The following is an 18,310-nucleotide window of genomic DNA, read 5'->3' on the forward strand; positions in this document are numbered from 1 at the left end:
TGGAAAATTAATCTTTTGCTAGAATTTGGAGGTCCTTGCATTAACATCTGAGAGATGTATCAGAACATAGGAAACTATGATTGTAGTCTGATCATATCACTATATTGAGCTGCTCATTGACACAGTTCACCAGCCCCTTAGATTTCCCTCTCTGCTTTGCCCCCAACCCCACATGACCCCACCGCCATTACATTGAATCCCTTGATCTTATAGACACACTTCGTGCATTAGAGATCTGGCATATTTGTGATCTGGGCATTCTCCTATTAAACGGGTAAGCTGAGAATATGATCCCAATACAACAGTGTATTCTATATCTATATGTGTATGGATTTCAATTCTGTTTAGGTGGCTGCAAAATTCGCATTCAGGGAGACTGGACTAGAGAGCGCCACTTTGAAATCTTTGACGAGGAGCACTGTTTGAAGTTCCTGTCACAGGTCCATACTGCTCAGGAAGGTAACACAGGACGCAGCAGTTTTCTTTCTATTATTTGAATGGGATTGAAATTCTGACATGCCAATAGAGAAGCAAGCAGCAACAAGCAAAGTGCCTTACCCCGTGAGCCTAGAGAGCTGATTTTTCCAAAATCGGGAATGAACCCAGGGATGGGTTAGGGAACAAGTCTATTCAGCTTGAAGGATACTGAGCCAGTTTCCAGAATCTTCAGTGCCATGACATGACAGCTTATTGCAGACTGTATTCTGAGTTGTGCCCCAGATGATCCCTGAGCTGCCCCCATTTTCATTTTCTTTTTTAAAATGTTTTTACTATTGATTGATTTGAGAGGGAGAGAAACATCGGTATGTTGTTCCACTTATTTATGCATTCATTGGTTGCTTCTTGTATGTGTCCTGACCAGGGATTGAAACTGCAACCTTGGTGCATTGCGATGGCAGTCTAGCCAACTGAGTTACCTGGCCAGGGCTGCCTTCATTTTCCTAGTCTCTTCCTTTATATTCAGGAATGCTGCTGGCCCCTGGTTTTGAGCAGTGCTGAGTGAATGGCTTTGGTTATGGTAAATTTCACTCAATGAAGGGCTCCCCAGTTCCTAACCGTGACCCTTATCTCTCCAGTGCAATCACAACTTCTTGTTCCAGAACAAAAGGACTCATCCAGCTGGTACCAGAAATTAGACACTAAGGACAAGCCTGTTTTTTCAGGTACTGAAAAGACAACCCCTCAGTTGCATTGATTATTGCAGAGTCAGTAGATTTTATCTGGACAGGTAATATAATGTGGATTAATGGCAGTGTTAGGCATCTCCTATGGAGTGGTTTTATGGAGTCCATGACCACTGTGCACTCCTGATCCTTTCTGTGGCATGTTAGCTCTCCAGGAGCCAGCTTAGCAGTATGGTTGAAAGAAATGCAGGCTCCAAGGCCAGAGGGCCTTGGTTTGAATCCCAAATTCTACAACTTACTAGTTACAGGACCTTGGTCAAGTTACTCAATGACTCTGAGCTTCCATTTCTTTTTCTGTAACATGGGAAGATTTTTAATGGCACTGACCTCATGGAGTCTTTGTGACAATTAAGTGAGATAATGATATAACCCCTTACTGTTAACCAGGCATTGTGCGAAGTCTTCGATAAATGTTAGTGCTCATTATTTAAGGTTCAAATTAATGTAAGTGACTGTTGTTGTAGTTAATAAGTCACTGCTTCAGGGACAGATGTGCTTCTTCCCCCAATGTAAGTTATCACTACCTTTCTGTTTGGTATTTGCCATTGAGCAAGTAGTGATCGAATAAAAACCACTGTCCAAAGTGAAGCCTTATTTGTCCTGGATAAGTTGGATGTTATTGGTACCCCTGCCTCCTGCCCCCACCCTTTGATGCTGGATTCTGTGTCCTTCAGGGCTTCTTGGATTTGAGGATAATTTTTCATCTATGAATTTGGACAAGAAAACAAATTCACAAAATCAGCCTGTGGGGATTCATCGGGAACCCCCACCCCCACCCCCTTCAGGGAACAGAATGTAAGTCCTATGTCAAAACATTTCCCATGGAAAAGATTTTTCTATTTTAGGCAGTTTCGCTTTTGAATTTCTCATTTATTTGCTAGGCTTCCACGTGACAAAGAGGCTTCTAACAAGGAGCAGCCCAAAGTGACCAACACCATGCGGAAACTCTTTGTACCGAATACCCAGTCTGGGCAGCGGGAGGGTCTCATCAAACACCTCCTGGCAAAGCGAGAGAAGGACTATGTCAACATTCAGACTTTCAGGTTAGTCTCTCTTGTACTACTGAAGTATAACAGAAAATGGCCTTTTGATAATTAGCTTAAACGAGAATCAAAGCATAATAAAAAGAAATGGTCAGCTGGTTCAAGCCCCTGTCTCTATCCAAAGTAGTGTAAATGCTACAATTTCCCTTGGATTTACTAACTACTAATGATACTATGTCTACTAATGTTTCTGGGAAACCAAGAAACATTTGGTTAGAGAACCAAATCAAGCTCATATGTACTAGAGCAGCGATTTTCATCCTGTGTGCCACAAGAATTTTTAAAACATGAATACCTGACTGTTTAGTCAGGGGCACTGGCCTCTTTTCCCTTAGATTGTCAGATAAAGAATGACAACAGCCAGTTCAACAATAGCCTTCCAGTGTGACTGAAGCAAAATTATACTTGTTCTTTGTCATATTGGCAAAAAGTAATTTTTTGGTGTCCAGCAGAATTTTAGTAATTAGTTTGTGTGCCATGAGATGAAAAGGGTCGAAAATTGCTGTAGTAGAGAACTATACCCTAGCACAGTCCATAAGCAAGTGTATTTATCTATCTGGCCTGTTGATTTTCCCCCCACTAATACTGGAAAATTAAAGTACACCGTAACTACTAGATCCTAACTTACTTTGGTAATTCACTAAAGAAAATGTCACCTAATCCTCTTGATGGGGAGGTCTGTCTTAGATTCTTGCAGCTCTATTATATTTTTCACATCACCTTTACTTGTTGATACCTTCTTTTCTGGATCCAGTGTGTGTGGTATGGTGTAGCCAGGCATGTGTCTGTGTATGAAGCAGTAACACTTCTTTGTGATTTGTGAACAGCATGTACCCTTCTATTCCAAAATTCCAGTCCCATCTGCTATCCCATTATGCCTCATTTATTCTAATTCAATCATAACTATATCCCTATGCTAAAATTTCCAGTTCCTCATATTCCCCATGATGCTTATAATTGTATGCAAACAGTTAAGACAATCAGGAGTTTTTCCTTCTGCTTCCCCCCTTAAATCTATATCTGCCTCAACAGAATTTCCTACACAGATGTCCTTGTAATCCTGAGAGTAAGTTTTCAGATTCAGCTATAGCTCCTTACAGAACATTTATCCGTATTAGATATGCTTACAGCATGGAGACACTCTTTCCCTCAGCAAGCTTTCCCTTCAGGTATGAGTTTCAATGGAGTTTAATTAATTTAAATGAAATATGGTAGAGCAAATTAACTTTGTGCTTTTAAAATAAAGACTTTGTTCCTTTCTATAGGTTCACCTAATGTAAAACTTAGGATAAGCACACTGCCTTTCTGTTCTACCTGCAGATGGTTTTTCTTGTGTGTGACAAAACATTTGAGAAATTATGTTGGCTTATTGTGAATATACCCTTGTATAGTAGTGATCAGAGAATATCTGTTGGTTCATTTTTGACCTTTGTTTTCACATTATTTTTTTTGTATAATGTATTAGATTTTTTGTTGGAACTTGGAACGTGAATGGCCAGTCTCCAGATAGTGGGTTAGAACCTTGGCTGACCTGTGATTCACATCCTCCTGATATCTACTGCATTGGGTAAAGAATGTGTCTGGAATTTCTTTTTGGCTATATGTTTGGTGTTAGTTTACGGGACATTTTGCCTTCCTTTTAAAAAAAAAAGACTATCTGGTAAAAACCTACTGTAGACTATAAGTGAGAGTTAACTTGAGGGTCAAATTTGTGAGATCAGAAAGGAACAGAACCTAAAATGCTATAAGAAAGCATCTAGTCCCCTTGAAACACATAGAAAACCATTTTCGCAGAAAGTGAGAAGTGGGGTCGATTCTAACAGTGCCTGTTCCTGGGATATATAAGCAAATCTCTGCTGTTATCCCTCGTGGAGGCTCTTTTGTTTACATCTTGCATAGTCTGTGTATACACTTGTGGGGAATCTTTTGAAAAGAAAGCTGCTTGTCCTTACTGATCACCTGGCCAACAGAACAATTCTACAAAACCTCTCCCTCCCATTCCTTTCTTCACCTAATGTCTCAAAATGGGGCAGGACATACTCCGAGATAATTATGGGATATATACAGATTTCACCTCTTGCTTCTCAGATTCCAAGAGCTGGACTTGAGCACCGAAGCCTTTTTCTACTTTGATTCCATGAAGGAACAAGAGTGGTCCATGGCTGTGGAAAGGGCTTTGCATTCCAAAGCCAAGTATAAGAAAGTAGGTCACATTTAATTATTTTTTTTAGTATGTGACTAAATAGAACTCCCTAGAATGTATTGTTATCTATACCTTGTTCCAAATGAGTGGTTTAATTGAATTCTTTCCCTTGCATAATACTGGAATAGGGAAGCCTATTCCTTTTTATACTTATCTCCCAGAAAAAAAAATTCCCTGAGCTTTCTCATCCTATATTTTCATTGCTCAGGGAGATTTTAGGAGAAAAAAGGAACTTTGTTCTTATAACAATAATTAACTCAAAATAATTACATATCAGGCCACTGATTTGTGTGGTAAGAGTTTAAGATTGAAATTATTCACTGACGTGGTCAGAAATGGAGACTTTATAGAAAAGCAGTTTGAAGCATGTAGGTGCATAGGGTATGTTTTAGAATAGAGCAAGAATACAAATGCTGGGGAATTTAAATGAGTTCCAAACTTGGTTGTAAGTCAAGAGTACAGTTGACTTTAGCCAGGTGGACCAGTTTATTGGTCTTCAGAGGGCATAAGGTAGAGACTACCAGAAGAGTCATTTTAATTGAAGGGCTACCACGCTGAGACCTTTAAAAGGAGTCATCTGCCTGAGGAACTTTTTATCTGTATCTTCCAACAGTTGATGTAGATAATTAAAATCCTGATGATGTTATTACTCTCATATAGGTTCCTGGCTGATACATATTTCAGACATATTTCTAGCTATAGTTCATAGTCTTAAGACAGTCAAAATAAAAAGGACTGATGTTTTATAAATGTTCGTTTCGTAGGAGATTGGAAATCAGAAACTGGGAAGGAGGGCAAAAGGAACAAGCTGGGATAGAGGCTTTCTCTTAGCTATTTTAATTTTTAATGCTCCCTACTATAGGCTAAAAAAGTGATTAAAATAATGGCTCTAGAGCTGAGTGCACTTACTGTCCCCTGAAGACTTTTAACTCTTACTGGTCAGAGCCAGATTAGAGCTTCCTTAGAGAAATTTTATTTCCTGCTTTATGGGGTTCACTGGGAAATTAGCTGATTCGGATTCAGATTTAGGCATTTGCTATGTCTTCTTGGTGGAAAATTAGTTGTAGGAAGTTAGATATGTGGTATCTAAAAAGAGGGGTATTAACATGAACCTTTTCTAACTCCCTGGATCTCATAGGTTCAGCTAGTTCGCCTAGTTGGGATGATGCTCCTGATATTTGCCAGAAAGGATCAGTGGCAGTATATCCAGGATGTTGCTACAGAAACAGTTGGAACTGGAATCATGGGAAAAATGGTGAGTTCCTTTGGGAATGAGCTTGATTATTATTATTATTATTATTTATGTCCATGTGAGGTTTGATTGCTGTCTGTGTCTTTGTACTAACTGAGTAATTGCTCTTGCCAACAGGGAAACAAAGGTGGGGTAGCTGTGAGATTTGTGTTTCACAACACTACATTTTGTATAGTCAATTCCCACCTGGCTGCACATGTGGAGGACTTTGAGAGAAGGAATCAAGATTATAAGGACATTTGTGCACGAATGAGTTTTGTGGTCCCAAATCAGACCCTCCCGCAGCTGAACATTATGAAACATGAGTAAGTGGTTAAGTCACCTTTAGCCTTTGAATAGTGGGGCTGAGAAAAGAATAAATGGGTGAGAAACTGTAGAGCAGGGGTGTCAAACTCATTTTCACTGGGGGCCATATCAGCCTCGTGGTTGCCTTCAAAGGGCTGAATGTAATTTTGGACTGTATAAAGGTAACTACTCCTTAACAGTTAAGTGAGAGCTTGGTGCTGCCACTGGGTAGAAACAAGGTGCTGGGCCGGATAAAACAAGGTGGAGGGACAGATTCAGCCCACAGGCCTTGTGTTTGCCACCTATGCTGTAGAACCATGAAGAGTAAGGGATTGCCATTTAAGGATGGGGTGACGAAGAAGGGAGGGTTGGAGGAGTAGCAGATTCATTGAGGCAGAGAGATTAAATGTGTTATCAGAGGAAAGGTTAGTTCTAGTGGATATCTAGAGTAAAGCAGGAGGGGGTCTGTCAATTGGAGTCCGTTTTTCAGTGTTTTTTTAAAGTATAAAATAGAAATGTTTGTTATGAATTGTAATAAGAGATAAAATTATTTTTAAAAGATTTTATTTATTTATTTTTGGAGAGGGAAGGGAGGGAGAAAGAGAAAGAGAGAGAAACATCAATGTGGGGTTGCTGGCAGCCATGGCCTGCAACCCAGGCATGTGCCCTGACTGGGAATCGAACCCGCGACACTTTGGTTTGCAGCCTGAGCTCAATCCACTGAGCTACACCAGCCAGGGCTCAGAAAGAAAGGGAGATAAACATCAGTGTGTGGTTGCCTCTCGGGGGGCCCCCCCTTAGCAGGGACCTGGCCTGCAACCCAGGCATGTGCCCCCACTGGGAATTGAACCAGCGACCTTTTGGTTCACAAGCCCAGGATCAATCCACTGAGCTACACCAGCTGGGAATAAGTGATAAAATTAAAAGTAAAAATCCCTGATTTCTTATCTTCTGCTCTTCCCAGCCAATCCCTCTCTGCAAAGGAATCCACTGCTAACAGTTTGGTGTGTATCCTAGGACTGTGCTATACAGCATGGCAGCCAGTAGCCATGGGTAGCTGGGGCACTGTGAAAAGCAGCTAGGCCAAACTGAGATGTGCTGTAAGCATCAACTACAGTGGATTTCAGAGACTTGGGAAAACGTGAAACATCTAAAATTTTTAGTATTGATTACATGTTGAAATGATAATAACTTGGATATATTGAGTTAAATGAAATTTATTGTTTAAGTTATTTTCACTTGTTCCTTTTACTTTTTAATTGTAGCTACTAGAAAATAGAAAATTACATTTGTGATGTGCTTTGTATTTCTTTTGAATAGTGATATTCTAGACTTTTCTGTATGCACATACAGACACACACATACTTGTTATATGGGGCTGTATTATCCTTTTTATTATAGATCTCTTCAAGCCAGTATATGTAGATCTACATTATTCTTTTAATAGCTGTAAATCATTAAGAATGGGGTGGTGGAGATTTAAAGACACCAATGGATCAATATGAGAGAAAGGTTAGTGAAGAATGGGACTTAACAAGGATAGAAGCAGAAATCAATTGAGGGGAATGGGTTGGGTGGTAGAAAATGATTTGTTGTAAATAAATTAATGCTGGTAATTGAAATTCTGAAAAGGCAGTGTGGTTTAGAATAAGTGATTTGAGGTGGGAATTGTAGTGGGAATTGTAGGAAAACAAAACATAATTTTGGGGTATTAGAATCAGTAGAGAGTAGGGTAATTGAGGAAAGAGTAGGGAAGGAGAGGGATGTTGGCCTGCTTCCATATTGTGTCAGCAGTTAGGTATATAGGGAATTATGCTTCACAGTGGTAATGTCAAGGCCTTGACATTAATGGTCATAAAGTTGCCCTGAAGTTCCATAAATTTATTTCCCCAGGATTCCAGAAATTTCGTATTACACTTGAGATTGGCAAAGGGACTCATTCAGTGTTTGAGATAGCTCATAGGAGAATTGGTTTTGGTGTGGTAATTTCAGGATCTTCCCTGTGGGATTCTCAGTACATTTAGGGGCTTGTTGGTATTATTGGGAGCCTGAGTATCATGGGAGCCTGTAGATCCCAGTGTATTGCAGCCTCCTTTCTGCCTGGGATTTGGAGTGCAGGTCTGGGGCAGGGGTAGACAGATTGGCCACAGCACCAAGCCATGGACCCACTTTTTGTAGTGAGCCCTGCCTGGGAGAGGTGGTGTTGTTCAGACCATGCAGACCTTAGTGGAGAGTCTGCAGAATGTCAGGGCTCGTAGAGGCAGAACACGTTCAGATTTGCTTCCTCTAGAGACCTGGCAAGCAGCCAGGCAAAAGTTTGAAGCTAGTCCAGGAAATAAACTGCATACTTTTTCTCAGGCAGTTAACTCCTTGGCTTCTGAATCCCATACGTATACTGTATTATGTCCCCATGTTTGTTCTTCATGTTTGCTGTGCCTGTCCTCCCACCTATTTTTTAATCCCTAGTCCCTTTCAGGTGTTGATAGTCCTTGCCCCCAAAGGATAGTTACAGGTTCCACCCCTGGTGGGAGAGTAATAAACAAATCCTTGTCAGTAACCTACCTGTTTTTTCTTTTCTCATTCTGTGATTGATTTTTGTGCTGATTATGGCTACTTCCTTCCATATATTTCTTGATACTCAGTGTTGTCATCTGGTTGGGCGATTTGAACTATAGACTTTGCATGCCTGATGCCAGTGAAGTGAAGAGTCTTATCAACAAGAATGATCTTCAGAGACTCCTGAAATTTGACCAGGTAAGTAAATTTTTATTTTGTAGGTACTTTCCTAGATAGCAGATAAATTGTTAGGTTTATGACATAGACAAGTGGGAGGTGTGCCTTACTCTAGGAATAGATGGAAATGTCTCCCTGTGTTGGGAAACAGTATGACTAAGTGACGCGGCAAATACACACAAGGTTGGCACTACTTTTATTAAGTACTTAGATGGCAGGAGGGGAGGTAGTGTTAGTGATAAAAAGTAAATATCAAGTTTATTCATTAAGTCTTTGTCAAGAAGAGATTTGTGTCAGTGAGTTCAACGATGGGTGGAATGAATTGGAGAACACTTCCTGGAGGAAGTGGGACTTCAGCCATGTTCATGTGGTTTGGCAGATGGAACAGGGAAAGCTGTTCTATGATTATTTGGCAGGCTCAGCAACAGCTTGGAGGTAAAAGAGAGGCCCTGTGAAGGGATTGGGAAGCACAGAAAAAGTTTGTCTGGGACAAATAACAGACTGGTTTAATGGGAACTGATTGAGAAGTTGAAGCAAGCTAGGTTATAGATGTTAAAACCTGCCAGGAAAGCATTGACTCGGTTAACATTTCTGTGGAACTTGATATTCAGGGACCTAGTTTTCTGTAAATTTACCTCAACCTAGCACGTGACTTGAATTTTTGCTTTACCTATGGATACGGATACTGAAAGTGAATGCTTCTTATTGAGGGAAGAAAATGTTTCAACTTGATTTGAATGTCTTTAAATCCTTATGGGAGATTTTCAAGGTTCTCATATTGTCAAATTTCAGGTGTTTTACAATAGAATAGTTTTTTTTTAGTGAGCCTTTCTTGCCTGTGTCTTCCTTCATACTGAGGTTGGCTAGTGAATTTCTGTCCATGGCTTCCTCTATTCTGAATCCAAAAGGGGTACAGTTGGAATAAATTGTTAGTCTTATATAATTCTGGTAAAATATTTGAGTGAGGAAAACTTTCAGATCAATCTGTAGCTATTCACTGAATTTGACTTTTGGAATTACCCATTCAACTTTTGTGTGCCTTTTTTTTTTTAAGTAAAATTGTACTAGATAGTTCTTGTCCACCTTCAGGGAATTGAGGATTATTCAGATTTCATTTTTCCATTTTCTTTGACTGCTATTACCAATAAATAATTAGCAGTGTGTTCATAATGAGTATCATATCTATTGATGAGTTTGGGTGATATAGAAATGGCATAATTTAATTTACAAGGTAAGAAATTTTTTGTATATCTGACAGTTGCAAAGGTTATTATGGAACTAGCTACTTAGAAATGGCTGATCGCTTACATTAAGGGTGCTACCCTGGTAACGTGATGCTTCTTTCTACTTCTAGCTAAATATTCAACGCACACAGAAAAAAGCTTTTGTTGACTTCACTGAAGGGGAAATCAAGTTCATCCCCACTTATAAGTATGACTCTAAAACAGACCGATGGGATTCCAGGTAAAGTAACAAGAACCTCCTTGTGGAGTGGAGTAAGGCCTGATCTTTTTCTGTCCCTCCATCTCGGAGAAGGGCTAGGAACTTTTTAGATCATGCCAGAAGCAGAAATAAAAGACCCCGAAGGCTCACTGCTGTTGTAGAAAAAAATTTATTCATGTGTACTCAAAGGTGAGCATATGTTTAAAAAGCATAATTTCTACATCAGGGCTGCTGAATTTTTACAGGCTATTTGCAGTGCGTCATTTTGGTCACCCGGGCAGACTTGCTTAGATTATGACCTTCGTGATCTTACCCCTACTTCCTTACCTATTGCCCTGTTCCAGTGTTTTTTTTTTCTAAGTGATTTCTTAACTATTTGACTTGAGACACCAGAAGATGAAAACAAAGAGCCATGAAAGTTCTTGAAGCACAGTGGTTCTCAATCCCGAATACACACTAGGATCTTCTAGGAACTTTAAAAAATACTGATGCCTGGGCCCACCATCTGCAGTTGCCAGAGAACTCTAAGACCCACTGTCTGGGGTGGCCCTTTGATTTCCTAATTACCCCCAGTACAGTGCCATTGGCATATTTCTGGTAACTATTTGTCTTCCACCTATGGTCTCTTTCTTTGTTTCCTGTGGTTCCCTACCTGGCTGAGCCCAGAAGCTTGCAAGAGAGAATCCCTGGGCATATTTAGCTTCTTTACACTCAGAGTACTAGGATGGGGTGGGAGGAGTCTGTGGTCCACAGGAGCTGGTCAGAAAGTGAAAAGTGACACTGACAGAAGATCTCTACCCTTGGCCTGTTTCTTCCACTCACCTGACTTGCGAGTCAGTTGTAGAGCTGCTGATAACTTATTTGTGTCACCTTCTGGGTAAGGTGTACAAGGCGTTGCTTATTTTAACGGAATACTAAGTGGGCTTTTTGCCAACCCTTGCTATTCTATGGGCTCTTAACGTGTTCAGACTTCTGTGCTTAGGTGTTAGTTCATTTCTATTAGAAGAATTTACACTTGCCCATAAAAGTTCAAGTTTAAAGGAGAAATCCAATTACTCATCTCCAGAGATTAAGCCCAGCCTGGGAAAATAGGATTGGATTTTTGGATTTTATTAGTTGTCTAGCTGTTGTGAAGTATCATTACAGTTTATAGAGCAAAGGAAGAGGACATGTTCTGAATATAATTTGACTTTCTGAGGATATTTAAGAAGGTACTATCATACTTTCCCCCAGGGCAGTTTTTTTGAAGATGTAATCCTAACTTTAAGAGAACCATTTATTTCATTAGATAAGTGTTCACTGAACACCTATTTTGCAACAGACACTGTGCTATGGGCTGGAAATTCAGTGGCAAACAAGCAGACACAATCCCTTCACAGAGCTTGCAGTGTAGTAGGGAATATACTTGGGTTGTTAAGGAAGGAGAGGTGTATAACAAGAGGGCTTAACCCAGGTTTGAACCAGTGTGGCAGGTATTACATTCTTGCATGGTATGTTCTCATTATAATTCCTTTCTTTATTTGCAGCGGGAAATGTCGGGTTCCAGCCTGGTGTGACCGAATTCTTTGGAGAGGAACAAATGTTAATCAGCTTCATTACCGGAGTCACATGGAGCTGAAAACCAGTGACCACAAGCCTGTTAGCGCCCTCTTCCATATTGGGGTAAACACTTGTTTTTTCATTCATTTGTTTGTGTGTTAAGTATCTATTCTTAGGACATTATTTAAACTCAGAATAGATCAACAATTCCCTGAGTCATAAATGTTTCCATAACCAAACAGTCATTTGCTGCATCAAGAAGTTAGTACCCTTAACCCTCCTAAATGCTGTGTCTGTGGCTCTTAAGTGACACAGATGTTTCTCATGCTACATAATGGCTCGGTAGTAACCTTAGCCTCCTAAAGTCCTTATACATAAAAAAGAGAGACTAGGTTTTGCACAGGTGCCAAACACAAGGCCTGTGGGCCAAAACCAGCCCTCCACCTTGTTTTATCCAGCCTAGCACCTTGTTTCTACCTGGTGGCAGCACTGAACGCCTTGCCCCTAGTTAAGGAGTAGTCACATTTGTACAGTCCTAAAATCACATTTGGCCCTTTGAAGGCAACTGTGAGGCTGATGTGGCCCCCGGTGAAAATGAGTTTGACACCCCTGTTTTAAAGGATGGGTAGCTTTTCATCAGATAAATAGTAAAGAGCTAAAGCACCAGGAGAGAGATTCCAGATGGAGGGGTGGGAACAGCAGGAGCAAAAGCACAGACTGGTCAGAATACAACCAATTTTGTATATCCCTTAAGAAGCATATTGTCAGCCCTACAGTGAAGTCTTCCCATGTAGGAACACAGGTTTTTATGTTTTTCTTTAACTCCTTTGTATCCTGGTCTGGATTAATGGTCAGTTAGTTATTTTTTGTTGTTGTTGTTCGAGTCTCTCGTGAAGAAAGTTTTTGTTTTCACATTTATATTCTAGCTGTTATTAGCATGCAGGTTCTATCTTGGAATTGTGTTGATTTATTACAGCCAGTACATTTAGATTATTTCTTGTAGATTTTCCAGACCTGTAGTCATGTAATCTGTCAGAATCTGTATAGTGCAGTGCTTGATACGATGGGCTTTATAGTTAGACTGCTTAGATTTGTGTCCCAGCTCAACCACTTTCTGTGTAACCATGGAAAATTTGTGTAACATTCCTGTGCCTCAGTTTTCTCCTCTACAAAATGGAGACAAAATGTATCTACTTATGAGGGTTAGTAAGGTTAAGATACACTTTTATTGAGGTACTCATGATTTGACTTTTGCACATTTTGAAATTTTAAAATAATAATGAATAATAATAGTAAATGTTCCTCAAATATAGGTAGTATGTGCCAGGGACTGTGCAAGGCAATTTACACACATCTCACTTACTCTTCCTGACAATGCTTTGAGTTAAATATTTCTCATTTAGCAGATGAGCAAATGGAGAGCCAATGCATTTAAATAGCTTCTTTAAGAGCATTCAACTAGAAGAATTGCTGAGATTCAAATCTTAAGTCTGTTTCAAACTCCCAGGCCTTACAGATGCTCTTTCTCCTACCCCCACAATGCTTCTATAGTTCCAAAGAACTTACTGACTAGATAGGCCTTCAGATATGTTTGTATTTCTTTTCAGAACTTTGGACTATTTGGAATACTGCATACATATTAATACAGAGCTCCCAGCAAGATATTTAATTTTTCCATGCTTTCTGTGTATTTTATGTATCTTTAATAAAGGTCAAGTTTTCTAGCTTTTAATACTTTTTAAATTACACAGGAATTCCAAAGTGCTTTCTCTTTAAAATTAAAAATATTTAAGCAAAATTTATAGATAAGTCTGAAGTTTTTCAGTTCCTGTTCTATCACCTCATTCCCACCTTTGTTCAAACCCCTAACTCCCAGCTAGGCCAACCACTAGACCAGCACTGTCTAATAGGTCTTTCCATGATGGTGGAAATGTTGTAAATCTCTCTTGTCCACTACAGTAGCAACTACCTGCAGGCAGCTGTTGATCACTTGAAGTATGGCCAGCATGACTTAGAGAACTGAATTTTCAGTTCTGTTTACTTTGAAGTAATTTAAAGGTCCTTATGTGGCTACTGGTTATTATATTGGACACAGTTCTAGACGTTTGCATATACTTTTCTCTTTACCCGCAGATAATATAGTATTATTTGGTATGTTGGTGTGTATATATCATAAAGGGTCCCATACTGTATGTGTTGGTCTGCAACTTGCTTTTAAAAAAAAAATTCAGTGGTGTGTTTTGGAGAGCTATCCTTTATTATATAAGTATCTTGTTCATTGTGCTTTCTTCTTAATTCCAAATTTTGTGAATCATTTCCTTTTCTGCCCTGGCTGGCTGGCATAACTCAGTGGATTGAGCGTGGGCCTGCTAACCAAAGAGTCGCTGGTTCAGTTCCCAGTCAGGACACATGCTGGGGTTGCACTCCAGGTCCCCAGTAGGGGGCGCACAAGAGGCGAGCACACATTGATATTTCTCTCCCTCTCTTTCTCCTTCCCTTCCCCTCTCTCTAAAAGTAAATAAATAAATAAAACCTGTTAAAAAGTATTTTAAAACATTAAAAAATTAATTTTCTTTTCTGCAATGGATTTATCAGGTGGTGGCATTCTATCACGTTTTTCCTTCATTGTCTTTAATGTGCCATTAAGCACTGTGATCATGATAACCCACTGAGAAAGCTTTGATTTTTATTGAGTAAACCATCCCATATTTTGGATTCTTAGGCATGCTATGATTAGAGGCTTAAAAAACCACATTATAATTATACCACTATTGGCATCAGTGACTGTTAACAAAGGGACCAAGTGCTCAGTGGCTGATTAACTTCAGAAGACTTGCTCTGCACTGGCTGAAACTAAGCTGAGATAGGGTTCCCATTCCTGCACTTGGTAATGGGATCTGTTGCATTGGCTCTGACTTCAGTGTACATAAGAATTGCCCGTAGAGCTTTTTAGATGCAGGTGCGTGGACTCCAGCCCTGGAGATTTTTATCAGTAGCCTGAGGTATCTGCATTTTTAAGACCTACCTGAGTTGATCCTGTTGCACACCGGGTATTTTGGAAAGGGTCTTAAACTAGAAGTTCAGGTATCACCTCTGGTACTAACTGTGGTGGTGAGCAGCTCAGCTGATCTATTAGTATTGTGAGGTTCTTAGCTATCAGAATAAGAATCAAGTGTCGCAGGTTTGAGTCTCAGTCAGGGTACATGCCTGGGTTGTAGGCCATGATCCCCAGCAACCGCACATTGATGTTTCTCTCTCTCTCTCTCTATCTCTCTCCCTTCCCTCTCTAAAAATAAATAAACATAAATAAAATCTTAAAAAAAAAAGAATCTGCCCTGGCTGGTGTAGCTCGGTGGATTGGGTGAGGGCCTGTGAACCAAAGGGTCACTGGTTCAACTCCCATTCAAAGCAAATGCCTGGGTTGCAGGCCAGGTCCCCAGTAGGGGATGTGTGAGAGGCAACCACACATTGATGTTTCTCTCCCTCTTTTAAAAACAAACAAACGAAAAGAACAAGAATCTTTGCTTTGGTAGCCTCACAGGTGGTTGTGAATATAAGATGACACGTAAAATAGTTTTTGAAATAAAAAGTAGTAAAGTTTTGTAAAAGTATTAAAAAGTATAACATTCCTCTTGAGGTTACAGTGTAGTATGGACCCCGGTGACACTAGCGATGGCTTCCTCAGTTCTCAAGTGTTATGGTTCAGATATGTATAACTTCCCCAGTCTCTGAGATGTTTGCTCAGCTTTGGTGTTTTTATTTTCCAAGTTTGATGTATAGCCTTTACTGCCTTCATGTTGTATTTGTGAAGTTTTCTATTCTAAAAAAAAGAAACTGGGATCTCAATAAGTTCAAATGCTGTGTTAATTATGTTCATTTTTGGCATTGATTTATATGAAGTCTTTTTTAAAGATGTTATTTACTTATTTTTAGACAGAGAGGAAAGGAAGGAGAAAGAGAGAGAAACATCATTATGTGGTTCCCTCTCATGTGCCCCCTACCGGGGACCTGGCATGCAACCCAGGCATGTGCCCTGACTGGGTATCAAACTGGCGACCCTTTGGTTCACAGGCTAGCACTCAGTCCACTGAGCCACATCAGCTACAGCAATTTGTATGAAGTTTTACTAGTGAAAAAACATAGCTACATCAGGAAGCTGAAAGTGCTGTGTCACATGGGAGGATTTTTGACCTCTTGGTCAGGATGAGTTGTCTGTTATCATGCTGTTAGTCTAATGTAGGATATTTTGGGTCAGCCCTTTTCTAAAATGGCCATGGGCTCCATTTATTAACCTACATTTATCATTACATTTAATCTGACCATTGATGTTATGATTCTTGGCATTGTGAATAGCAGCTAATAAAGTTAAATGCTTTAATAATTTTTTCTGCCGTTTCAACACTTTATGATCATTGTTAGAAACAGGAAAAGGTATGTTTTGACACTGTCATTTTGTACAATGCAGGAAATCATGTTGCAGAATCATCACATTTTCTCCACCACCAAACAATCATGGAACAAGAAAATATTCTCCCCAAATATTTATTATTATTGTCAAGCTTAACACAGATGTTTATCTTTTCTAGGAAGTTAACCAGTTAACCTTACCTTTATCTTAAAGTGTGTGATTCTATAATGCTTAGTTTAATTTATGTTTGCTTTAGTGACCTTTTAAAAATTGTTAGACTCCTAGAGATATTCAACGTGAGATCCCATAAGACTGAAATAAGGGTCTGTTTTCTCTCTGGTAAAAGTTTTGGATGGAGTGAGATATCAGAAAGTGTTCGAAGGTGTTGTTTGAACTAGAGTTTATTTGAAATGATTGCTGTAATGATATTTTAATTGTTAGGTAACCTTACAAGAAGATGAGGTAGGAGCATGTAAGACTGAAAAGAAGGTTTGTTTTCTTTCAGGTAAAGGTTGTCGATGAAAAGAGGTATCGGAAAGTGTTTGAAGATATTGTACGCATCATGGACAGAATGGAAAATGATTTCCTTCCTTCCTTAGAACTCAGCAGGAGGGAGGTGAGCAAAAACAAACAGCAGCACCTTCTGCTGCCCGTTGTGCTTAGCACAGGGAAAATCAGGTGACTCAGAGAAGGTGACACGGCAAAGTGGTGAAGACTGTGTCTGCTGAAGGCAGACTGCCTCCATTCCAATTGCAGCAGTGCCGTCTAGCATATTTATGACCACAAGCGAGTATCTTACCCTTTCAAAGCCACAGTTTCCTTTTCTGGATAAAGGGGTGGTTGTGAGGATTGCACAAGTTAAGACATGCGAAGCTCTTAAAACAGCACCTGGCCCAAAATAAGCCCTCAGATTTTAGCCACTCTTATTTACTATTTTAGAATTTCTGGCTAAGTCATATCTGACCAACCAGGAACAATCAGAGTAGCCTAGAGAACTAGCAAAACCTGTGTAACTTCTCCTCTGCTGGTATGAGTGTAATAATCTATGAGGGGATGGTGTACAGCTGGCTGAAGCGGTGAGTGTATACGACAGTTGTGCACCTGGTTAATAATGACCTCATTCTTTATTCCTATTTTCTATGGAATAATCCAACTGACTGACTTCCCCTACTAGTGATGCATGTTTGTGTCTGTCTGTTATTCCCCAGTTTGTGTTTGAGAATGTGAAGTTTCGGCAACTACAAAAGGAGAAGTTCCAGATCAGCAACAATGGACAGGTTCCCTGCCATTTTTCTTTCATCCCCAAACTTAATGACAGCCAATACTGCAAGCCATGGCTTCGGGCTGAACCTTTTGAGGGCTACTTGGAGCCAAGTGAGTTTTTCCTTTACCGTTGTCTCTGCTGCATGTACTACCTCCTCATATCTCCTCCCTTTGTTTAACTTCTTGTTTTCTAACCACATGTCTCTTACCTTCACTGTCATTATATTGGGGATACCTCTTTTGTTTGTCCAGTCTCCCCTTTGTCACTTGATTTTTTAGAGGACACTTCTGTTAGTTCTCATCTCCATTTTTTTCCATTGGAAATTTGTCTTACCCTGTGTCATCTCACATTTCAGATGAGACAGTGGACATTTCCCTTGATGTGTATGTCAGCAAAGATGCTGTGACCATTCTAAACTCAGGGGAAGATAAAATTGAAGATATTCTTGTCCTTCACCTGGATCGAGGCAAAGACTACTTTTTGACCATCAGTGGAAATTACCTCCCGAGTTGTTTTGGTACATCCTTAGAGGCTTTGTGTCGAATGAAAAGACCAATCCGAGAAGTTCCTGTTACCAAACTCATAGACTTGGTAAGAAACATTTCAAGACATGAACCTCCTTTAGATAAAATTTTCACAATAATTAAGTAATGTCCCCATTGTCTCTTTGCTTTCTTTTTTGTCAGGTGGGGGGCGGGGTGGGGAGGGGGAGTTGTCATGTGATAAATAAGAGTAAGACTGTCACTTGCTCGAGCACTGCTTTCATTAGATTGTGCCTGAAAGGAAAGAGGAAACGGTAATGTTATTGGCTCTTGTCAGGAATATAATAGATGATACTAAATTCACTGAATTAGATTAAAGGTTCCCTTCTCAAAGATAGAATGCTTGTTTGTTACGCTCTTCATATTTCTAAGTCACTTGCATAAAGTGGCATGTGTGTGAGGTACAGTTGGTGG

General features: G+C 39.8%; 1 protein-coding gene across 2 annotated transcripts in view; it reads left to right on the forward strand.

The window, feature by feature from the left end:
* Positions 1–18,310, forward strand: part of OCRL (OCRL inositol polyphosphate-5-phosphatase) — a 47,643-nt gene that overhangs the window by 13,963 nt on the left and 15,370 nt on the right. For both annotated transcript variants that reach the window (XM_036017002.1, XM_036017003.1), the window contains exons 5-18: positions 349–459; positions 1,077–1,163; positions 1,859–1,979; positions 2,066–2,227; positions 3,693–3,794; positions 4,316–4,430; positions 5,569–5,685; positions 5,800–5,987; positions 8,610–8,721; positions 10,055–10,164; positions 11,670–11,805; positions 16,596–16,706; positions 17,299–17,464; positions 17,710–17,945. In XM_036017002.1, coding sequence (XP_035872895.1) covers positions 349–459; positions 1,077–1,163; positions 1,859–1,979; positions 2,066–2,227; positions 3,693–3,794; positions 4,316–4,430; positions 5,569–5,685; positions 5,800–5,987; positions 8,610–8,721; positions 10,055–10,164; positions 11,670–11,805; positions 16,596–16,706; positions 17,299–17,464; positions 17,710–17,945 — 1,874 coding nt within the window. The remainder of the gene's footprint in view (positions 1–348; positions 460–1,076; positions 1,164–1,858; positions 1,980–2,065; positions 2,228–3,692; positions 3,795–4,315; positions 4,431–5,568; positions 5,686–5,799; positions 5,988–8,609; positions 8,722–10,054; positions 10,165–11,669; positions 11,806–16,595; positions 16,707–17,298; positions 17,465–17,709; positions 17,946–18,310) is intronic.

Source organism: Phyllostomus discolor, chromosome X, assembly GCF_004126475.2.
Source record: "Phyllostomus discolor isolate MPI-MPIP mPhyDis1 chromosome X, mPhyDis1.pri.v3, whole genome shotgun sequence".
NCBI classification, from domain to species: domain Eukaryota; kingdom Metazoa; phylum Chordata; class Mammalia; order Chiroptera; family Phyllostomidae; genus Phyllostomus; species Phyllostomus discolor.